General features: G+C 40.1%; 1 protein-coding gene across 1 annotated transcript in view; it reads left to right on the top strand.

Annotated features, from left to right (window-relative positions):
• Positions 1–110: 110 nt before the first annotated feature.
• RBBP4 (RB binding protein 4, chromatin remodeling factor) overlaps positions 111–18,965 on the top strand; it is a 20,520-nt gene continuing 1,665 nt past the window's right edge. Inside the window, exons 1-11 of the mRNA XM_047869456.1 lie at positions 111–268; positions 850–997; positions 5,432–5,577; positions 11,920–12,093; positions 12,442–12,557; positions 12,675–12,835; positions 12,932–13,058; positions 13,196–13,273; positions 15,057–15,133; positions 15,240–15,297; positions 15,388–15,498. Of these exons, the coding sequence (XP_047725412.1) occupies positions 253–268; positions 850–997; positions 5,432–5,577; positions 11,920–12,093; positions 12,442–12,557; positions 12,675–12,835; positions 12,932–13,058; positions 13,196–13,273; positions 15,057–15,133; positions 15,240–15,297; positions 15,388–15,498 (1,212 nt within the window). The 5' untranslated portion in view covers positions 111–252. The remainder of the gene's footprint in view (positions 269–849; positions 998–5,431; positions 5,578–11,919; positions 12,094–12,441; positions 12,558–12,674; positions 12,836–12,931; positions 13,059–13,195; positions 13,274–15,056; positions 15,134–15,239; positions 15,298–15,387; positions 15,499–18,965) is intronic.

The following is an 18,965-nucleotide window of genomic DNA, read 5'->3' as shown; positions in this document are numbered from 1 at the left end:
GGAGGGGCGCGCTCCTGGGCCCCGCAGAAAGCGATTTTGCGCGTCTGGATAGGCTGCGAACGCGGCTTCCCCGCCTACCCCACGGTTCGCTGCGCTCGGATTGGCCAGTGTTGGCGCGAAGGTGCGCGAGTCGGCCCTCACGCAGGGGCAGCAGGAAACAATAGAGGCCGCGCGCGCCGAGCGAGCGCCCGTAGCCTCCCCGCCCCTCCCGCAACGCTCGACCCCGGGATCCCCCCGGCTTGCCTGCCCGCCATGGCCGACAAGGAAGGTGAGGGTGCTGGGGCTGCCCCAGGAGGGCGGGGGTGCCGGGCTGGCGCCGCAGCCTCGACAGGGCCTAGCAGTGAAGGCAAGCCCGACTCTTGAGTGTTGTCTCCACCATCGAAGGCGTGAGGAGAAATCGCCCCGCGGGCCGGGTTAACGGCGCGCCTGTTCCAGCGGCGCGGAGGCCTGTCGCCGCGGCGTGGAGCTGCCGGAGTGGCGGGGAGGGGGGGGGCGGCGGAGGCTGTTTGGTCCCTCCCCGCGCTCCCTGTCGGTCGGCCCGCTTCTCCCGGGAGTGCCTACGCCGTTCCCTATCCCAGAGGCCGGTGCTCGGGCCTCCTCGCCGGCTCCGTGGACCTAGCGCGTACCGGAGCGTGCTCCCGAGCTCGACGCCGTCGCCCCAACGCCTAACGGAGTGACTGGCCCGAGACTGGTTGCGGGCCCGCGACGGTAGGGAGGGGGGTCGGTACCTCCGCCTGGGGGAGATTGAGGCAAATCTCCATTTCAGAATCGAGCTGTGCCGGTAGCTTTGGAAGTGTTTCCTCCGTTTCCATTTGTGTTTGCTAACTTAATTTGTTTTTAACTTTCTAGCAGCCTTTGATGACGCAGTAGAAGAACGTGTGATCAACGAAGAGTACAAAATATGGAAAAAGAACACCCCTTTTCTTTACGATTTGGTGATGACCCATGCTCTGGAGTGGCCTAGCCTAACTGCACAGTGGCTTCCAGATGTAACCAGGTGACGTGAATCTTTTGAACGTTATTTTGTTGTGTCCTCAGTGGAGATTTCTCACATTGATTTTCCCTATTTTCCGCCAGTCTCTTGGAGAGGGCACGTGATCAAAGCCTATTGGTGACGTTTTTTTCTAGGCCAAAAAATAAATAAATAAATAAAAATGTAAAAATAATTTTGCAACTTAGCTGATAAGGGAAATTTTGTTTTTTTTTCCTGATATGAAATGAATAGCCTGTTAGAACTATAGTTGGCCAAATAATATAAAACGTGTCAGCTTTCAAAAAATGCCATGATGGGTCATTCTAGTACTTTCAGGAAAACGTTTGAATGTATAGGTAGTAGCTGGTTAGTACAAAGATGTGTATGACATGGTACCTGCCTTCAAGGAGCACATGTCTAGTTAGTTGAAGAGGCTGGTGTAGACTAATAATTATAGATACACGTGCTAAGAGCAGTTTTACAGAGATACTTAGGATATTTAGAACTAACACCTGAGGATGGGATGGTTTTTATATAAGGGAATTATGCATAGTGAAAGATTAATCACTTGTGTGTCTTACACGTGAGAAACTTACCTCTAAGAGGATAAAATAATATTTCATTTAGCTTACATTTATTGAGGGTCTGGTAGGTGCCACATATCAGGGTGTGCAAATTGAGATAAGTCACCTTCCCTACCTCGACTCCTTGTGTATATGGTATGGTAGATTTCCCCTCCCCCAAACCTTATTTGTAGGGAATATGGCCCAAGATCCCCAGTGGATGCCTGGAGCCATGGATAGTTCTGAACTCTATGTGTTATGTTTTTTCCTATACATGCATAACTGACAAAGTTTAAACAATGTAGGCACAATAAGAGACTAATGATAAAGCAGGATGATTATAATATACCATAACAAAAGCTGAGTGAATAATGTACCATAATAAAAGCTGGTCTCTTGCTGTCAAAATTTCTCACTGTACTCACCCTTCTTGTGATGTTGAGAAGATAAAATGCACATGTGATGAAATAAAGTGAGGTGAATGACATGGGCCTTGTGATGAAGTATTAGGCTACTACTGACCTGATGTTAAGTCAGAAGGAAGATCATCTGCTTCCGGATGGGACTGTAGTTGACCAAACTGAAGGAGGGGGGCTACTATATTACAGTGAAAAATATCATGAGAGTGGCACAGATAAAATTATCAGAGGAAGGAAAAAATCACCTCAATTTAGGGTATCCTGAAAGGCTCCCAGGAGGAAATAACAATGCAAAGATGAAGGTGAATTTAAATAATACAAGGTTTTATAAAAACCAGTGTGCCTGTTGGAATAATGGATTTTCTATTATAAAACTGTTTGACTTTTCAGAATAACATTTAAAAATTACATTGTGTATTAACTCCATTTCTTCAAAATTCATGTCTTTAGAATTCAAGATATTTACAGAATATGGTTAATTAGGCCATGTTTCAGCTCAACAAGTAATAAAATTTGATACAAATTTTACTAATGACTTAAGAACAAGGCTGCTACCTTCACAGTGGCATTAAAAATGAGGAGATCTGTCCTAATGATGTTTAACAAACTTCTAAAAAAATACCTAGAAATTTAGAGTCAGAAGCTTTGTCATGACCAGGAATTCCCATGTTTAACTGATCATCAGAATTACTTGAGTTCAGGTTAAGTGGAGCCATTTCTGTCAGGAGTTCTCAATGGTAGTTCAAACCATTTAGGAGCTGGTGGCAGAGTAATTGATGAAAAATAGTTGAATGGTGATTCCACAATCATGAGCTGCATGCATCATATTGGAACAGTGGATCCCAAATACTGGCCACTGCATACCTACTAAATCATTCTGGAAGGTTTAAAAACCTTCCTATATAATGTAGTTAGTAGCTCAATTTAGAAAGCAATGAATTAGGCTAAAGTTTATTTATTTTGAGTGGGGGAGGGGGGATAGAGAGTTGTGCCCGGTCAGTGCAGAGCCCAATGCAAGGGCTCAAACTCACAAACCATGAGATGATGACCTGAGCTGAAGTCGTAAACTTAACCGACTGAGCCACCCAGGAGCCCCAAAGCTAATTTTTTTAAGACGAGGATTACTTAGAAGTAAGCATACCTATTGGCTTAGTGTTTAATATTTTGTGTCTGTTGGTCATTTTCTTGTTTTCTTTTTTTTCTTGTGGGGATGGTGTTTATTCATATCCTTTTTTAAAGAAAATACTATAGTTCTGTAGTATCTTTTTCCCCCACTTCCTGTGGTTCTTTGTTTAGCCGTCTAAATGTAGACATTCCCAGTTTTGTGTTGACAATTCTCTTTTCTTTCCTCTACTTTTTCTATGTAGCATATAGATGCCTATTGCCTCTGTGCAGAGGAATTTCTGTTGGTTCTCTCTAGACCCAATTTCTGAGTTCTTCCTGAATTTTCAGCAGCCTACTGGTGTCTTCTCTGAACTATCTTACTGGGTTCCCCAACATGACATTTTCCAAACTGAGTATATTCATTCTTTCCATAGAGGTCCCAATCGGTTTTCTCCTATTGTTCCTATTTCTCTTTATCATACTTGACTTTGGTTTGACATTTCCTAGGTTTTTCTCTTTCTCCACTTGATGGTTCGTTTATAAGCCTCAATGAATTACATTTGTATAATATCTCTTATCTAGACCAAAGGTTCTCAAACTTTAACATGCATTGTAATCAGCTGGAGGGATTGTAAAATAGATTGTGGTGCCCTGCATTCCAGGTTTCTGATTTAGTAGGTCTGGAGTGGATCTGAGAATTTAATTTGCCTTTCTGGATGAAGTTCCTAGATGCTGATGCTGGTGGTCCTGATACCACACTTGAAGAACCTCTACTTTACACTGTCAGATTAATCCTCCTGTGATAATTCAAATGGTGCTGTGTCCTTAGAAATTTTCCATGGTCCTTTGTTCCCTCTATAGTATAGAGTCTTGAATTCCTTAAGGTGGCACTCAGTACCCTAGAATCTGCTTTCTAGCCTTCTCTTTCCATTTTGCCATGTCCAAAGTCAGTTGGGATGTTGGTCCTAGTAAGTGTGAGTTCTTTTGTTTATTTTTAAAGTAATCTCTACACCCAACGTGAGGTTTAAACTCAGGACCCCCAAGATCTAAAGCCATATGCTCTACCAACTGAGCCAGCCAGGTGCCCCTCTAGTAGTTGTGTGATCTTAGGAAAGTTGCCTAATTTTCCTAAACCTCAAGTTCATCTTCATCTTTTGTTGCATGGTTTGTAAGTGTTTAACATGATATCTGGCATTTTGTAGACCTGCCCTTTGCTCAGTTCCCTTTCTTTGGAATACTGTCTTTCAAAACCCTTGTCTCTTCTAGGTTTTATCTCTCATTTTGATATCTGCTTAAGTATCACCTCTTTCATGAATACTTTTTTAATTCCAGAAGCAATCTTATTTATTTATTTAAATTTTTTTTAGCGTTTATTTATTATTGGGAGACAGTCACAGAGCGAGAGTAGGGGAGGGGCAGAGAGAGGGAGACACAGAATCTGAAGCAGGCTCCAGGCTCTGAGCTGTCAGCACAGAGCCCGACGCAGGGCTCGAACTCAACAAACTGCGAGATCACGACCTGAGCCGAAGTCAGTTGCTTAACCAACTGAGCCACCCAGGCGCCCCTATTTATTTATTTTTAAATTCTCATATTCTTATGTACGTTTCATGTATTTATTGACTTGTGTTTTAATTATTTGTATATGTGATTAATTGCTCCTGGTTTAAGGGCATGAATCATGTCTTAATCATTTTTTGTACTTCGTAGTTTTTGGCACAATGTGTCACTGATTAGGCACTTAGTAAATATTTGAACAATTAGTTTATCTAATAATTATTTTCTTTCCTATACCTTTTAATGAAAGTAATGAAGTAACCTGAAGTGTTAGTGTACCCAGCGATTACTTTGTTTACCTCCAACCCATTGTGGAGGGTGAGAAATTAATTCACATTTTATTCTGTTAGATGTTTTACCCAAAGTAATTATAAATTTTTTGTCAAGAAAATGAAGTGCTATGTAGTCCTATTAAGTGCTATGTCGTCTTCTCTATGGAAGATACGTTAAAAGTCAGAAATGTGTAGGGGTGCCTGGGTGGCTCAGTCGGTTAAGTGTCCGACTTCAGCTCAGGTCATGATCTCACAATTCGTGAGTTCAAGCCCCGTGTCAGGCTCTGTGCTGACAGCTTGGAGCCTGGAGTCTGCTTTGGATTCTGTGTCTTCCTCTCTCTCTGCCCCTCCTTTGCTCATGCTATCTCTCAAAAGTAAATAAACGTTAAAAAATTTTTTTTAAAGTTAGAAATATGGCTCATAATGACTTTGTCCTCTCAAAACCTGGTTATAATTGTGCCTTTTTGCGTGTATATGTATATCACTACTTCATTGTCTCTATCAGTGTTGCTAATTTGAATAGTGACCATATGTTGCTGTTAACAGACCAGAAGGGAAAGACTTCAGCATTCATCGACTTGTCCTGGGAACACACACGTCGGATGAACAAAACCACCTTGTGATAGCCAGTGTGCAGCTCCCTAACGATGATGCTCAGTTTGATGCTTCCCACTACGATAGTGAGAAAGGAGGTAGGAATCTTAAAAACAAAAGAAGGAATAATGTGTGGGTTATATTTTTTATATTTTTGAAGTATCATGAAACGAATGTTAAGTTTGATAAATTAGCCTGTCAAGTTAGTAATAAGATTTTGAGCTTTGGAAAGCCTGGGTTTGCAGTACAGATATTAAGTCTCAGAAGAGCTACTTAACACATAACATGGTTCTGTGCCTTTTCTATAAACCTCTCTCTACTAAGGAGGTTTTTGTTGTTGTTGTCGTTTTCCTTATGTTTATTTATTTGGGGGGGAGGTGGTATGGAGTACATGCCAAGCAGGCTCCATGCTGCCAGCACAGAGCCCAACGCAGGGCTCGAACTCATGAACCATGAGATCATGACCTGAGCCAAAATCAAGAGTCGGACACTTAACCAACTGAGCCACCCCGGTGCCCCTTTTTATTGTTTTTTAATTTAAGTAATCTCTACACCCAACGTGGGGCTCACACTCAAAACCCCAAGATTAAGAGTTGCATGCTCTATTGACTGAGCCAGCCAGGTGCCCCAAAAGTCTACCATTTCTGTTTTTGTGCATGCATTCTCAGCTTGGGAGATAATTGCCCCCAAGGGGATGAAAATTTGTTCTCAGAGAGTGGGATGTGTGAAAACCATCTTAATTCTTTAAATGTGTAAAGCACAGATGTGCATGGTGTACATAAATATACAGGGTATCTATGGTATTAAAATTTCATCAAGAGTGTCAGAAAAGATGTTTTATAAAACATCTTGTTTCTTGGGGAAAAAAAACTAAGAAACACTGGCTTAAATTATGCTTTCTCAGATTGAAGTGGTAGAAATGACAACCATGGCACTTGATATGTATATAAAAATTAAATGAGCCATTTAATTGTATCCTATTTTTAGGAGATGACCTAAGGGTTTAACTGAATACTTTTCCCCTTTTAGTAGAGGTGGAAATGGGTGAGTTACCTTTGTTGTTACCCTTGAACGCAAGTTAGTACCAAGAGGTAAAAGATACACTCTCATTGAGATTTGCGATCTTTTAAAAAAAAATGGATGTTTAATGTTTCTTTCCTTAGATTTCTCCTGACTAGCAGAATCCATTTTTTATCTAAGTTCTTTTGAGCTCCCTCCAGTTATTTGCCAGGATCGTTCTGTGCAGTTAATCTTTTGATTACTCCATATTTGCCTTAGGGTGATACAGAATGCAAAGTAGTAAGTTCTTAAGGTAATGATCTGCAAACATGATTTTGTGTCACTGACCCAAGTATATGTGATATGATTATTGGGAAGTTATTTTCTTGATAAGCATTAGTGTTGGCGGGGGGGGGGGGGAGGGGGGCACTGAATCTAAGAATCCGAAGATTTTGGCTTGAGATCCTGTTATGCCTCTCACTAGCTGTGTGGTTTTGGATAAATCATTTAGCCTCTCTGAGCATTAATTTCCTTTTTATTAAATGAAGATAAATTGTGGGGCGCCTGGGTGGCTCAGTCGGTTAAGCGTGTGACTGGAGCTCAGGTCATGATCTCACGGTTCGGGAGTTCAAGCCCTGCATCAGGCTCTGTGCTGACAGCTCAGAGCCTGGAGGCTGCTTTGAATTCTGTATCTCCCTCTCTCTCTGCCCCTCCCTCACTTGCATGTGTTCTCTCTCTCTCTCTCTCTAAACATTAAAAAATTTAATTAAAATCTTTTTAAAAAATGAAGATAAGTTGTTTTGAAATAGGATTTTTGGTTTAGTGACAAAGCAGTATTCTGATGGGTAATGTAATAAATTATTTTAAAAATCAAAGCAAATACTGAATGCCAGGGTTTTTCCTTGGTACTAGGGATACAGCATAGAATAGGCTTTTCTGGCCTGATGTATCTTGAACATCTTTTTGTGTAAGACTCAAAAAGCTTTTTGTTTTGTTTTGTTTTGTTTTGTTTAGACATAATTTCCTTTTGATGGTTATATACTGTGTCATAATTAACTATCCCTTATTTGACATTTAGGTGGTTTCCAATTTTCGGACTTCAAAAACAGTACTTGTACCATATGTCCTTTATAGTTTTACTATAGAATAAGTTTTGTTTTTTTTTTTTTTTAATTTTTTTTTTTTTTTGATGTTTATTCATTCTTGAGAGAGACAGCATGAGTGGGGCAGAAGCAGAGAGAGAGGGAGACACAGAATCCAAAGCAGGCTCCAGGCTCTGAGCTGTCAGCACAGAGCCCGACGTGGGGCTCTAACTCACAGTGAGATCATGACCTGAGCCGAAGTCAGATGCTTAACCAACTAAGCCACCCAGGCGCCCCATTATAGGATAAATTTTCTAAGTGGAAGGCCGATCAGAGCAAAACTGCCCTCCAAAAAACATTCAATCCCACCAATAGCAATCGTATTTGTATGTTTCTCCATGCCCTCGGCAACATTGGATTTACCTGTCCAACTTTTCTCTGATGTCCTTCAGATATTGTGTCATTCTTTGAATGCCTTCGTCATTCCAAGATTTTAAACTGTTTAGCTGTTGTTTTATTTTTTTTTTAATGTTTGTTTATTTTGAGAGCCCATGCCTGAGCAGGGGAGGGACAGAGAGAGAGGGAGAAAGAGAATCCCAAGTAGACCCTGCACTGTCAGCTCGAAGCCCCACAAGGGGCTCAATCCCACTGTGAGATCAAGACCTGAGCCAAAATCAAGAGTTGGAAACTTAGCCAACTGAGCCACCCAGGCACCCCAGCAATTTTTTAAAAACCATTTGCTGGCAAATTATTTTCTTCACTGGTTTTAGAAGTGGCATTTTTTAACATATATACTCAAGTCTTTTTCTGGTAATTGAGTTTTTTGAACAGCGTCAAGCCAATTTTTGCTTCATCCCCCTTAATTAATGTTTAATTACGGAGAAACAACTTAAAATACCAGTAATTATATTTGTACCACTATATAAATCATCCTATTTAATCCTCACAAGGAAACTGATACTCATAGATGTTTCGTAACTTGCCCTAAGGTTACATAGCTTATCTCCCATTTCTCCCTCTTCTCTTTACTTCCCTTCCCTCCCCCCCCCCCCCCCCCAATCTTCAGATCACTGGATAGGCTTCTCTCCATATGGTCTTAACAATGATGGAAGTACATAATATCATAGTGTCTCTTAGGTGGTGGTGAAGTAGATAGTTACTAGTCTCTCTCACTCTCAGATGAAATGTCCTGGACTCTCAGATTGAACTATTGTAATGAGTTACCATCCACTTGACCCCATTTTGTTTTAGGTAATTGATGTCAGATAGCTTCAAAAGATCATTGAACTTCCAAAGTGAAAACTAAAAACTGACTTAGTCTTGTTTTGACGTTAAAATAATTTGTGTTTATATTAGGCTCAGCCTGGCTATAGTCACGTTTTAAGCCCTTATAAAATAGATTAGATGTAAAAAATTTTTATTAATACTTATTTTTGAGAGAGAGCAAGTGCACACAAGCAAGCAGAGGAAGGGCAAAGAGAAGGAGACAAAATCTGAAGCAGACACCACTCTGTCAGCGCAAAGCCCATTGTGGGATTTAGGGCTTGGGGCTTGAACCTACTAACTGTAAGATCATGGCCTAAGCCAAAGTCACAACTGACTGAGCCACCCAGGTGCCTCTAAAATTTACATTTAAATGACTCTGTTACCAAGATCGTCCAATATCAAGTTTATTTCTAGCAACTTATTTGGGGAATTTTTTTTTTAAGATATCTTTAGTCTTTTGTCTGAATTATACATAATAAACTGTTATTAAATCATGATGAGATAGTTAACGGATACTAGAGTTTACTCTTTATAGTGAAAAGGTTTTTATGGGCTGAAAGAGTGGCTTAGAGGTAGAAGTCAATGCCGGTTACCTAGTTCGTTGGGGAAAATACTGGCTGGGAGGGACACGATAGTACCTTCTGGGAGGCTGGAAATTTCTGTATTTTGATCTGGGTGGTGGTTTTCCTAGTGTATACATTTGTAAAAATTTGTCAAACTAGGCACTTATACTACATTATAGCTCAAGTTTTTTTAATACCATTTTATATGGAGAGAAGCAAACAAAATAGAAATATAACTGGACTTTGATAGCCATTTAATTATTGTACATTGATACCTCAATCTTTCCTATTTCAGATTTGGCCTTTCATATACCAGCTTTAACTTGAGAACCCCTAATTATTTTTTAAATTGATAAATCATCATCTTCACAAAAAGTCAACTGTGAATCCTCTAAGCTGACTTATTACTGTACTTTATCCACAGTTAGAGAGTTCCTCTGTTTAGTATGTATCCCACACCAAAATACCCCACATTCTGTAGTTAATACCCTTGTTCTGCAGACTCTGTGCCAGCTGTTGTTCTTCCCTTGTTATTGGTATCTGTTTTCTGGTAGTCCTGCTTTTTTGTCATAGTCATCTGTAGTTACATTTTATCTCTGTGTTTGGACTGAAAGTTCCTTGCAATCACATCCTATCATGCCTTCTTTTTTTACATCATAGATGCTCATGGTCTAGAGTTCTGGGGGAAAATTCATTTAACGTGGTTTTTTTTCTCTTTTAGTGTCTATTTTGAGCTTTTATTTTTAGATTTTTAGCCTGTATGAAACATTTGCATTTCAACGCCTAAAAGTTAACTTGGAAGTTGAAAGTTATCTAATCTGCCAGCCATATTACCCATCTATATCCTTGCTTTTTAAAAAGATTTTTGTCCTGGGGTACCTGGGTGGTTCAGTTGGTTAACTGTCTAACTCTTGGTTTCAGCTCAGGCCGTGATCACTGTTCATGAGATCAAGCCCCATGTTGGGCTCAACACTGACAGCACAGAGCCTTTTGGGGATTCTCCCTCTCCCTGCCACCCTCCCAAATAAACTTAAAAAAAATTTTTTTTTGTCCTTCAAAGTGTAACACTTAGTAACAGTACTCTTGACGGCATTTTCATTTACAAGTTAATTTCACAGCTTTGCTTTATGAATAAAGTATTTGAGGCTAAGAGAAATTGAAGGTCTTCCCCCAAATCACTAAGCTAAGTGGCAGTTAGGCCAACATCCAACTCTTACTTAGATATCTTATTCTGCCTTTTGTAATTCTTTGACTGATAGTTAACTACCTTTGTTTGTTTATATGTTGCTTTGCCAAGATTTACATAATCACAAATTATATTGTTACACATTTTATGGTGACACTTGGGAGAACTAAGTGCATACAGTAGTCAAATGTGAATAAGAAATGTTTTTATCTATTCTTTGCCTGGTTTATTTCAGCTAAGGATCATGGTTGGCATATGTAAGTGGGGGTTAGGAAAACGAAACTACCTCTTGGGCTCTGTGTTTTGTCACTGGACTAAAAGAAATGGTATAGGGAAAAGATAATGGTGTGATGGTATTTCAGAAAGGACATTCCAAACTAGGTCTTAAAATAAATGGTATAGGAAGAACTCTTTAGTACCTGGCATACCGTGTACTCTAATATTCATTAAAATAGTAACTTAGGTTCTGTTTATTCAGCACTTTCGGTATTTTACGTGAGATTTAAAAATTGATTATTGACAGGTGCTTGGGTGGTTCATTCGGTTAAGCGTCTAACTTCAGCACAGGTCATGATCGCACAGTTCGTGGGTTTGATCCCCACGTCGGGCTGTGTGCTGAGAGCCTGGAGCCTCCTTCGGATTCTGTCTCCCTGTCTCTCTCTGCCCCTCCCCTGCTCGCACACTGTCTCTTTTTGCCTCTCAAAAATAATAAATAAAGGTTAAAAAATTTTTTTCATTGCTTGAGAATCTGCTTTTTGATTTATTTTACTATTTTTGAGAGAGGGAGAGGGAGAACTCCAGCAGGGGAGGGACAGAGAGGGGGAGACAATCTGAAGCAGGCTCTGCGCTGACAGCAGTGAGTGAGATCATGACGTGACTTGAAGTTGACTGCTTAACAAACTGAGCCACCAAAGCACCCCAAGAACCTACTTTTGAAGTGGAATTGGTATAGTGTTCCTACTTTTAGATGGCATATATATTTATTAATTATACAACTCTCCAGAGTTGGTGTAGTTATGGCTGAAAGAATACTAGACTGGGAATCAAAAAATGGGGATTCACATTAGGTTCTGCCAAAGTCATGTCACTAGGAACACATTAATGTAGGTACTCCAGATTTCTGTTTTTCTTTGTAAAAATTTTGAGGATATTAACTGTTCCCTACTGTGTAGTATTGCAATAAGAATCAATAAAAGGTGTGAAAACACTTTATACTGCTGACAAATGTCTAGATTACTTCTCTTACATCAGTTTGCTGATGAAAAGCAAACTTGGCCTGTGTCATCATTTGAGTGACATAGGATATCTCTTGCTTTGTCCTCATTTGCAATTTCTTATTTACAGAATTTGGAGGTTTTGGCTCAGTTAGTGGAAAAATTGAAATAGAGATCAAGATCAACCATGAAGGAGAAGTAAACAGGGCACGCTATATGCCCCAGAACCCTTGCATCATTGCAACAAAGACTCCATCCAGCGATGTTCTTGTTTTTGACTATACCAAACATCCTTCCAAACCAGGTACCTGCCCTCTTTAGTTCAAATACAGATAATGAGTCGCTGTGGGAATACATTGCTCCACTCAATTGGAATTTAATTGCTTGTTATTCTTTGTATAATTTATACTGGTGATTTATACTGGTATGTGTGGGTATTCTTCATTCTTCTTACCCAGGTGGGGGAAAAAGTGCTTTTTTACACAGAATAGAGTGATGCTCATTTTAATTTTAAGCATTCTTTGATCATAATGGGTCTGTATCGCTGTAGATACGAAGAGCCTTCGAACTCTTGATCAAAATTCCATTATGTTTAGTAGACCCAAGGAGGAAGTGGGCTCTGGATAGTCTTGATATGTCGGTTACTTTGCAGACCCTTCTGGAGAGTGCAACCCCGACCTGCGTCTCCGTGGACATCAGAAGGAAGGCTATGGGCTTTCTTGGAACCCAAACCTCAGTGGGCACTTACTTAGTGCTTCAGATGACCATGTGCGTATCCTTCCCATTTTGAAGCAAATCTGGGCTAGTTATCAGTTGGTTTCTTTTCTGGGGTGTGTGGGAAAGTGAGAATCTTCCATTTATATAATAGTTAATTTTACATTTAAGACCATCTGCCTCTGGGACATCAGTGCTGTTCCAAAGGAAGGAAAAGTTGTGGATGCGAAGACCATCTTTACAGGGCATACAGCAGTAGTAGAAGACGTTTCCTGGCATCTGCTCCATGAGTCTCTGTTTGGGTCAGTTGCTGATGATCAGAAACTTATGATGTGAGTAGAATCGTGTTTTAATTTTTTCTTTGTTATCTAAGTTTTATATTGTTACCTATTTTAAGCTTTTTTCCTGTTTTTTCTTTTTTATCAAAGCTGGGATACTCGTTCAAACAATACTTCCAAACCAAGCCACTCAGTTGATGCTCACACTGCTGAAGTGAACTGCCTATCTTTCAATCCTTACAGTGAGTTCATTCTTGCCACAGGATCAGCTGACAAGGTCAGTTTGTTTTATTTTAAGAAAAAACATAGGGTGAATTTCTCTGGCTTCCTTTGAATGCACAGAGATCTTTTAGTTACGGAATTTCTTCTCATTAAAAAAAAATTGATTGTTCTTGCTTTCCTTTTTGTATGTAGACCGTTGCTTTGTGGGATCTGAGAAATCTGAAACTTAAGTTGCATTCCTTTGAATCACATAAGGATGAAATATTCCAAGTAAGAGAAACTAATGTGCTTTTTTTTTTCTTTAAGGAAAACCTGGATGTGTGAGTAGGCACACTTGTGGCTTATCCCATTACTATAAATAATAAAAACCTTCTACATGTTTATGCTAATCTCTGTAGGAATTGGGATTGTTATTTCTATACTTCCTCAAACTGGTCATTGGCCACTTATATTCTTGAGGTATTAAGAAAATTAGTGCCTGGGGACGCCTGGGTGGCTCAGTTGTTTAGGTGTCCGACTTTGGCTCAGATCATGATCTCCCAGTTAGTGAGTTCAAGCCCTGCGTCAGGCTTCACGCCTGTTTGGGATTCTCCATCTCCTTCCCTGTCTGCCCTTCCCTCCCTCCCTCTTTCTCTCTCTCTCTCTCAAAATAAATAAACAAAAAATTAAACCACAAAAAAAGAAGGAAAATTAGGGTCTGATTTTATTCTTGTCTCTGACCCTTGTCTCTTACCTTATTTCCAGAACTTGCCATGTCTGTTGATTTTGTAGTTGAAGCCTAAAGTGCTAGCTCCCATGTTTCCTGCCTCATGAGTTTAAGCTCCTTTCTTAATCTGGAAAAACTGACTCAGTCAAGAAATGTTGCACTATGTTCAAAGCTTATTGCTGGAAAACTGTGAAGAATATGTTCTAGTCTTTGCCGTCAAAGAGCTTACAATTCTATAGCAAGGAAAGGCCCATTTAGAGTCACCATAATAAAAGATGGTCAAGTGTTAAGAACCTAAAAGTGGTCAAATTTAATTTTGGTTGTGTGAAAGTGGCCTCTGAACTAGTCTCTAGGTGAGCCGTTTTCCCATGCACTTAGTCTCACTTAACCTTATTTTCTACTCTCAGCCTCTCCAGTGAACATTTTGTCTTTACTCTGTCTTTTTGTCCTTGCCTGTAATGGTATTCTTGCCAGGAGTATATCTAAATTCCTCCCTAAGTATTGGTCACTAATGCACTCTTATCTGTACCGTGAACCTAGGACTTTCTTATCAAACAGTGTAACAATATGTGATTTTGTTGTGTGTGTAGTAGCTAACTTTAATAAAGTCATTATTGTAAGGAGTCAATTTTTATCAGTTTTATAGTGCTGAATTTATAGTAAGTATTTGAGAAAATAGATATCGTGTGTATGTGTTTTGCATTTTGGTTCTAAGGTCAGAATTGGATTACATTCAGCCAGAAGCCAGAATTAGTAAGAATAGATAAGATCAGATCCTCAAAAATGTAAGATGAGCACCTGGCTGGCTCAGTTGGTGGAGCATGCAAGTCTTGATCTTGGGGTCGTGTGTTCAAGCCCCACTTTGGGTGTGGAGCCTACTTTAAAGTTTAAAAATCTTTAAAATACATACATGAAGGTGAAAAAGAACAAAAGCTGACTTCCTAGGTTTAGTGATAGATTATTTCCATATAAGAAACAATATTATCTAGCTGTCAAGTTTTATAACATCTAAAATACGTTGATTTCTTCTTTTATTTACAAAATGTTTTAATTGTTAAATATAATTTAGGTATTTTCTCCTCAATTTAAAAATTTTTTTTTAATGTTTATTTGTGTTTTGAGAGAGAGACAGAACGTGAGTAGGGGAGGAACAGAGAGAAGGAGACACAGAATCGGAAGTAGGCTCCAGGCTCTGAGCTGTCAGCACAGAGCCCAACGTGGGGCTCAAACTCATGAACCGTGAGATCACAACCTGAGCTGAAGTCGAACGCTTACTGACTGAGCCACCTAGGTGCCCCCTCCCTGAATTTTCTAAATGCTTTTCTGTTTCCTTCATTCTTACTATAGGTTCAGTGGTCGCCTCACAATGAGACTATTTTGGCTTCCAGTGGTACTGATCGCAGACTGAACGTCTGGGATTTAAGGTAAATCTTGTGTTAGTTACTTTTTGTGGAGTTAACTTTATTTATACTTTCCCAAATTAGTTACTCAGGATAAATGTTTTAACTTATAAAAATTTCCTTGTGCTAGTAAAATTGGAGAGGAACAATCCCCAGAAGATGCAGAAGATGGGCCACCAGAATTGTTGGTATGTTACACACACTGAGTAGTATTGAAATAGTCTGTATTTATTGTCCTCTATCTGTTCCTCATATCTTTGTTTTTCTCCCTCTTGCAGTTTATTCATGGTGGTCACACTGCCAAGATATCTGATTTCTCCTGGAATCCCAATGAACCTTGGGTGATTTGTTCTGTATCAGAAGATAATATCATGCAGGTTTGGCAAATGGTAAGTGTTAATCATTTATTTGGGGGAGGTTAGGTAAATGAGATGTAGTGTCACTTCATATTTATAGACTTTAATGAATACCACTGGCCTCTCTGGTCAGTTTATTCCTGAGTATGACTTTAGCACTTAGCTGCACATTATCATTTTCAAGTGTCTGCTTGTTACCTTTATCTTCTTGTCCCAGTGGTGTTTCAGACTCAAACCAAACTTCTCTCCCCCTTTACTTTACTCCCCTTTCCTCCTGATTTTCCTGTTTCCTATATGGCTCTAGTGTCTTCTCCAGCTCTTCCAACTTGAAAACTCAAGAGTTTTCTATTATCACTAGACTTCTAAGTCTAGTTCACTTACCAGGTTTAACATTGTCTGTCTGCAGGGTCATATCTATACTCCTCTTACAGAATACACACTTACATACCTACTTTCCCGTTTCTACTACACACCCTAGTTTTTGTCAGATTCTTACTACTACTTTCTAGACTATAATAACCTCCTTGCTGTTGGCTTGCCTTCTGCTTTCCCCTCTTTGCTGGCAGTTGAATCTTTGAGAATGGCATTCCTTTGAAGTGGCTTATGAACATGCCCAGCACATGCCTACCACAGTGGCCCAGCATCAAATACTATCATTTCTCCATGAAATTTTAGTAGATGCTGAAAACATCCCTGCCCTTTATACCCCGGTTGGAGGTGATTGAGGTGAATTCTTTGAATTTCCAGAGAGCTTGGAATTTAATAAAAGATAACTATGATGTCTAATATATTGCAGAGTTAGAAACACTTGCCTTCTGGAGATGGATGGTGGTTGATAGTTGGACATAAGGTGAATGGGCTTAATGCCTCTGAACTGTACACTTAATAATGATTCAGATGGGGGCTGTCTGGGTGACTCAGTCGGTCAAGTGTCTGACTTTAGCTCAGGTCATGATCTCCTGGTTAGGTGAGTTCAAGTCCCGCATCAGGCTCACTGCTATCAGTGCAGAGCCCACTTTGGATCTGCTGTGTCCCCTGCCCCTTCCCCACTCACACTGTCACAAAAATGAAATGCTTTTAAAAAGTGGTTAAGATGGTAAATTTAAGATATTTTTCGTAAGTTTTTTTGGAGAGAGAGCATGTGTGCAAGTGGGGGAGGGGCTGAGAGGGGGAGAATGAGAATCCCAAGCGGGCTCTGTGGTGTCAGCCCTGATCCTGACGCTCAGTCCCACAAACTGTGGGATCATGACCTGAGTCAGAATTAAGAATCAGATATTTAACTGCCTTAGCCATCCAGGCGCCCCAAGATGGTAAATTTTATGTGTTTACCACAGATTTTTTTTAATGTTTATTTTAGTTTTAAAATAGCGTGAGTGGGGGAGGGGCAGAGGGAGAGGGAGACACAGAATTCAAAGCAGGCTCCAGGCTGTCAGCTGTTCGCATAGAGCTGGACACAGGGCTTGAACTCACAAACCATGAATGAGATCATGACTTGAGCGGAAGTCCAATGTTTGAGCCACCCAGGTGCTCCTGAGATTAACATATTATATGGTGTATCTGTACTTTGGAATATTATGTATCAAAAAGAAATGTGCTTTGTTTTTATAAGATACCCATGACATTTTAAGTAGGAAAAGGGCAGGTTGTAGAACAATAGCATGCTGTAATCCCTCATGTTAAAATTATTGTAGCTAGTGTTTAATTAGGGGTGCCTGGGTGCGCCTGCATGCGTGCATTCTCAAAGATAAACATTTTTTAAAAATTATGTGTAACTATTTAGAAGGCTATTTGTCAAAATGTGGTTGGTATATTTAGGGAGTATTTTTATTTCTTCTTTATTCCTTTTAGTAATAATTATGTGTTATATGTGTAAACAGAAAATCTGGCTCACCTTTTTCCTTGTATTGTACCCACATAAAATTAATATAAAAATTAAAGACGGAAAAGTGAAATAGTCTGCCTTGGATAGCCTTTAAATTAAAAATATTTTAGTTGTTCCCATGGGATTGTTGTAGTAGATTGAACTACATCATCTTCAGGCAGGCCAGGTATTTTCTTTACTTGTTTTTTTTAGAATTGTGGTAAAAGAAAAGGAGAATTATAAAATAAATATTTGGTCTTTGTCCACGTTCCTAGCACAGAGGTCCTAAAACCTTTGGGATTGTCAGAGTGGTAGAAGTCTCTATTCCTATTTATAAAGAGCCCCTTTTGGCCACGCCTGAGTTTAGGCTAAGGAGGTAACTTAGGGCCACTGGATAGCCTCAGGATAGGTCTGGGCTCCCAAAAGACTGAACAGTTGATTGGAAAACTTTTCAGTCCCTCCCACCCACAAGCAGAGGGGATTGCGCTCTGTAAAGACTCTTGAAAAGCCTCTATAAAACTTCTCGATGCAATGAGCTTCCAAGTTGTTAAATAGATCGATGCTGCCTAGGGAAGGCATGGACGCTCTGTGCTCCCTTTTCACCGTGCCCTGGTCATCACTGCCATTTGACTATTCCTGAGTTTTAAGTTGTAAACTGCTGATACTAAATAAAAGTTTTCATGATTTTATGAGTCATTCCAGCAAATTATCAAGTCTAAGATGGCAGGGGGTGGGAGGGCAGCCTGCGGAAACCCCCAAGTTTTATAGGCAAGTTGGACAGAAGTACCTGGTTAGTCTGGGCACTCGGCTTGACACTGGCCTCTGAAGTGAGGATTATCGTCTTGTGGGACCAGGCCCTTAAACCTATGGAGTCTGACACTACTTCTAGGTGTAGTTAGTGTCAGGATTGAATTGAATTGTTAGACACCTTTGGGTGAAAAAGACAGTTACACATTCGTTGTCAGAAAACATTACAAAATCGTATACGTTCCTGTTGCAGTCAGATCACAGGCTTTTTAAAGATAAGACTGTCCCATCCTCTGCAGCACCTAGCCTAGTGATTTGTGCACAGTAGATGCTAAGTAAGAACAGTTAACTTTCCCCAAATAAAAGTATTTTCTGTATTTAAGATTATGCCTTTGGCTGCAAGTTTTTCATCAAATAATAGAAGTAGAGTTTATTTTATGCTAGAGCAGTTTTCTTTTTTCTTTTTACATTTCTTTTTTTTTTTTGAGAGAGAGCGAGCACATGTGCAAGCAGGGGAGGGGCAGAGAGAAAGAGGGAGACAGGATCTGAAGCAGGCTCCATGCTGACAGCAGAGCACCCGATGTGGGGCTCAAACCCACGACCTGCAAGATCATGACCTGAACCGAAGTTGGACGCCCAACTAACTGAGCCACACAGGCGCCCCTAGAGCAATTTTCTTTTAAAAATATTCATAAATTGAGATTTGAAACCCATGGTTGCGGGGGGGGGGGGGGGGGAGTCTCTTAATGAACGCTTATTTATTTTTTACTGTAATCACAGAATTATGCAACCGTCACCACAGTAATTTACTCCTCAGAAAAACTGCATACCCATTAGCCATCACTCCCTATTTTTCTCCAATTGCCCAGTCCACTTTACGGATTTGCCTGTT

Source organism: Prionailurus viverrinus, chromosome C1 (assembly GCF_022837055.1).
Source record: "Prionailurus viverrinus isolate Anna chromosome C1, UM_Priviv_1.0, whole genome shotgun sequence".
Lineage (NCBI taxonomy): Eukaryota > Metazoa > Chordata > Mammalia > Carnivora > Felidae > Prionailurus > Prionailurus viverrinus.
Note: the sequence above shows the minus strand (reverse complement) of the source record. Positions and strands in the feature narration are given on the sequence as shown.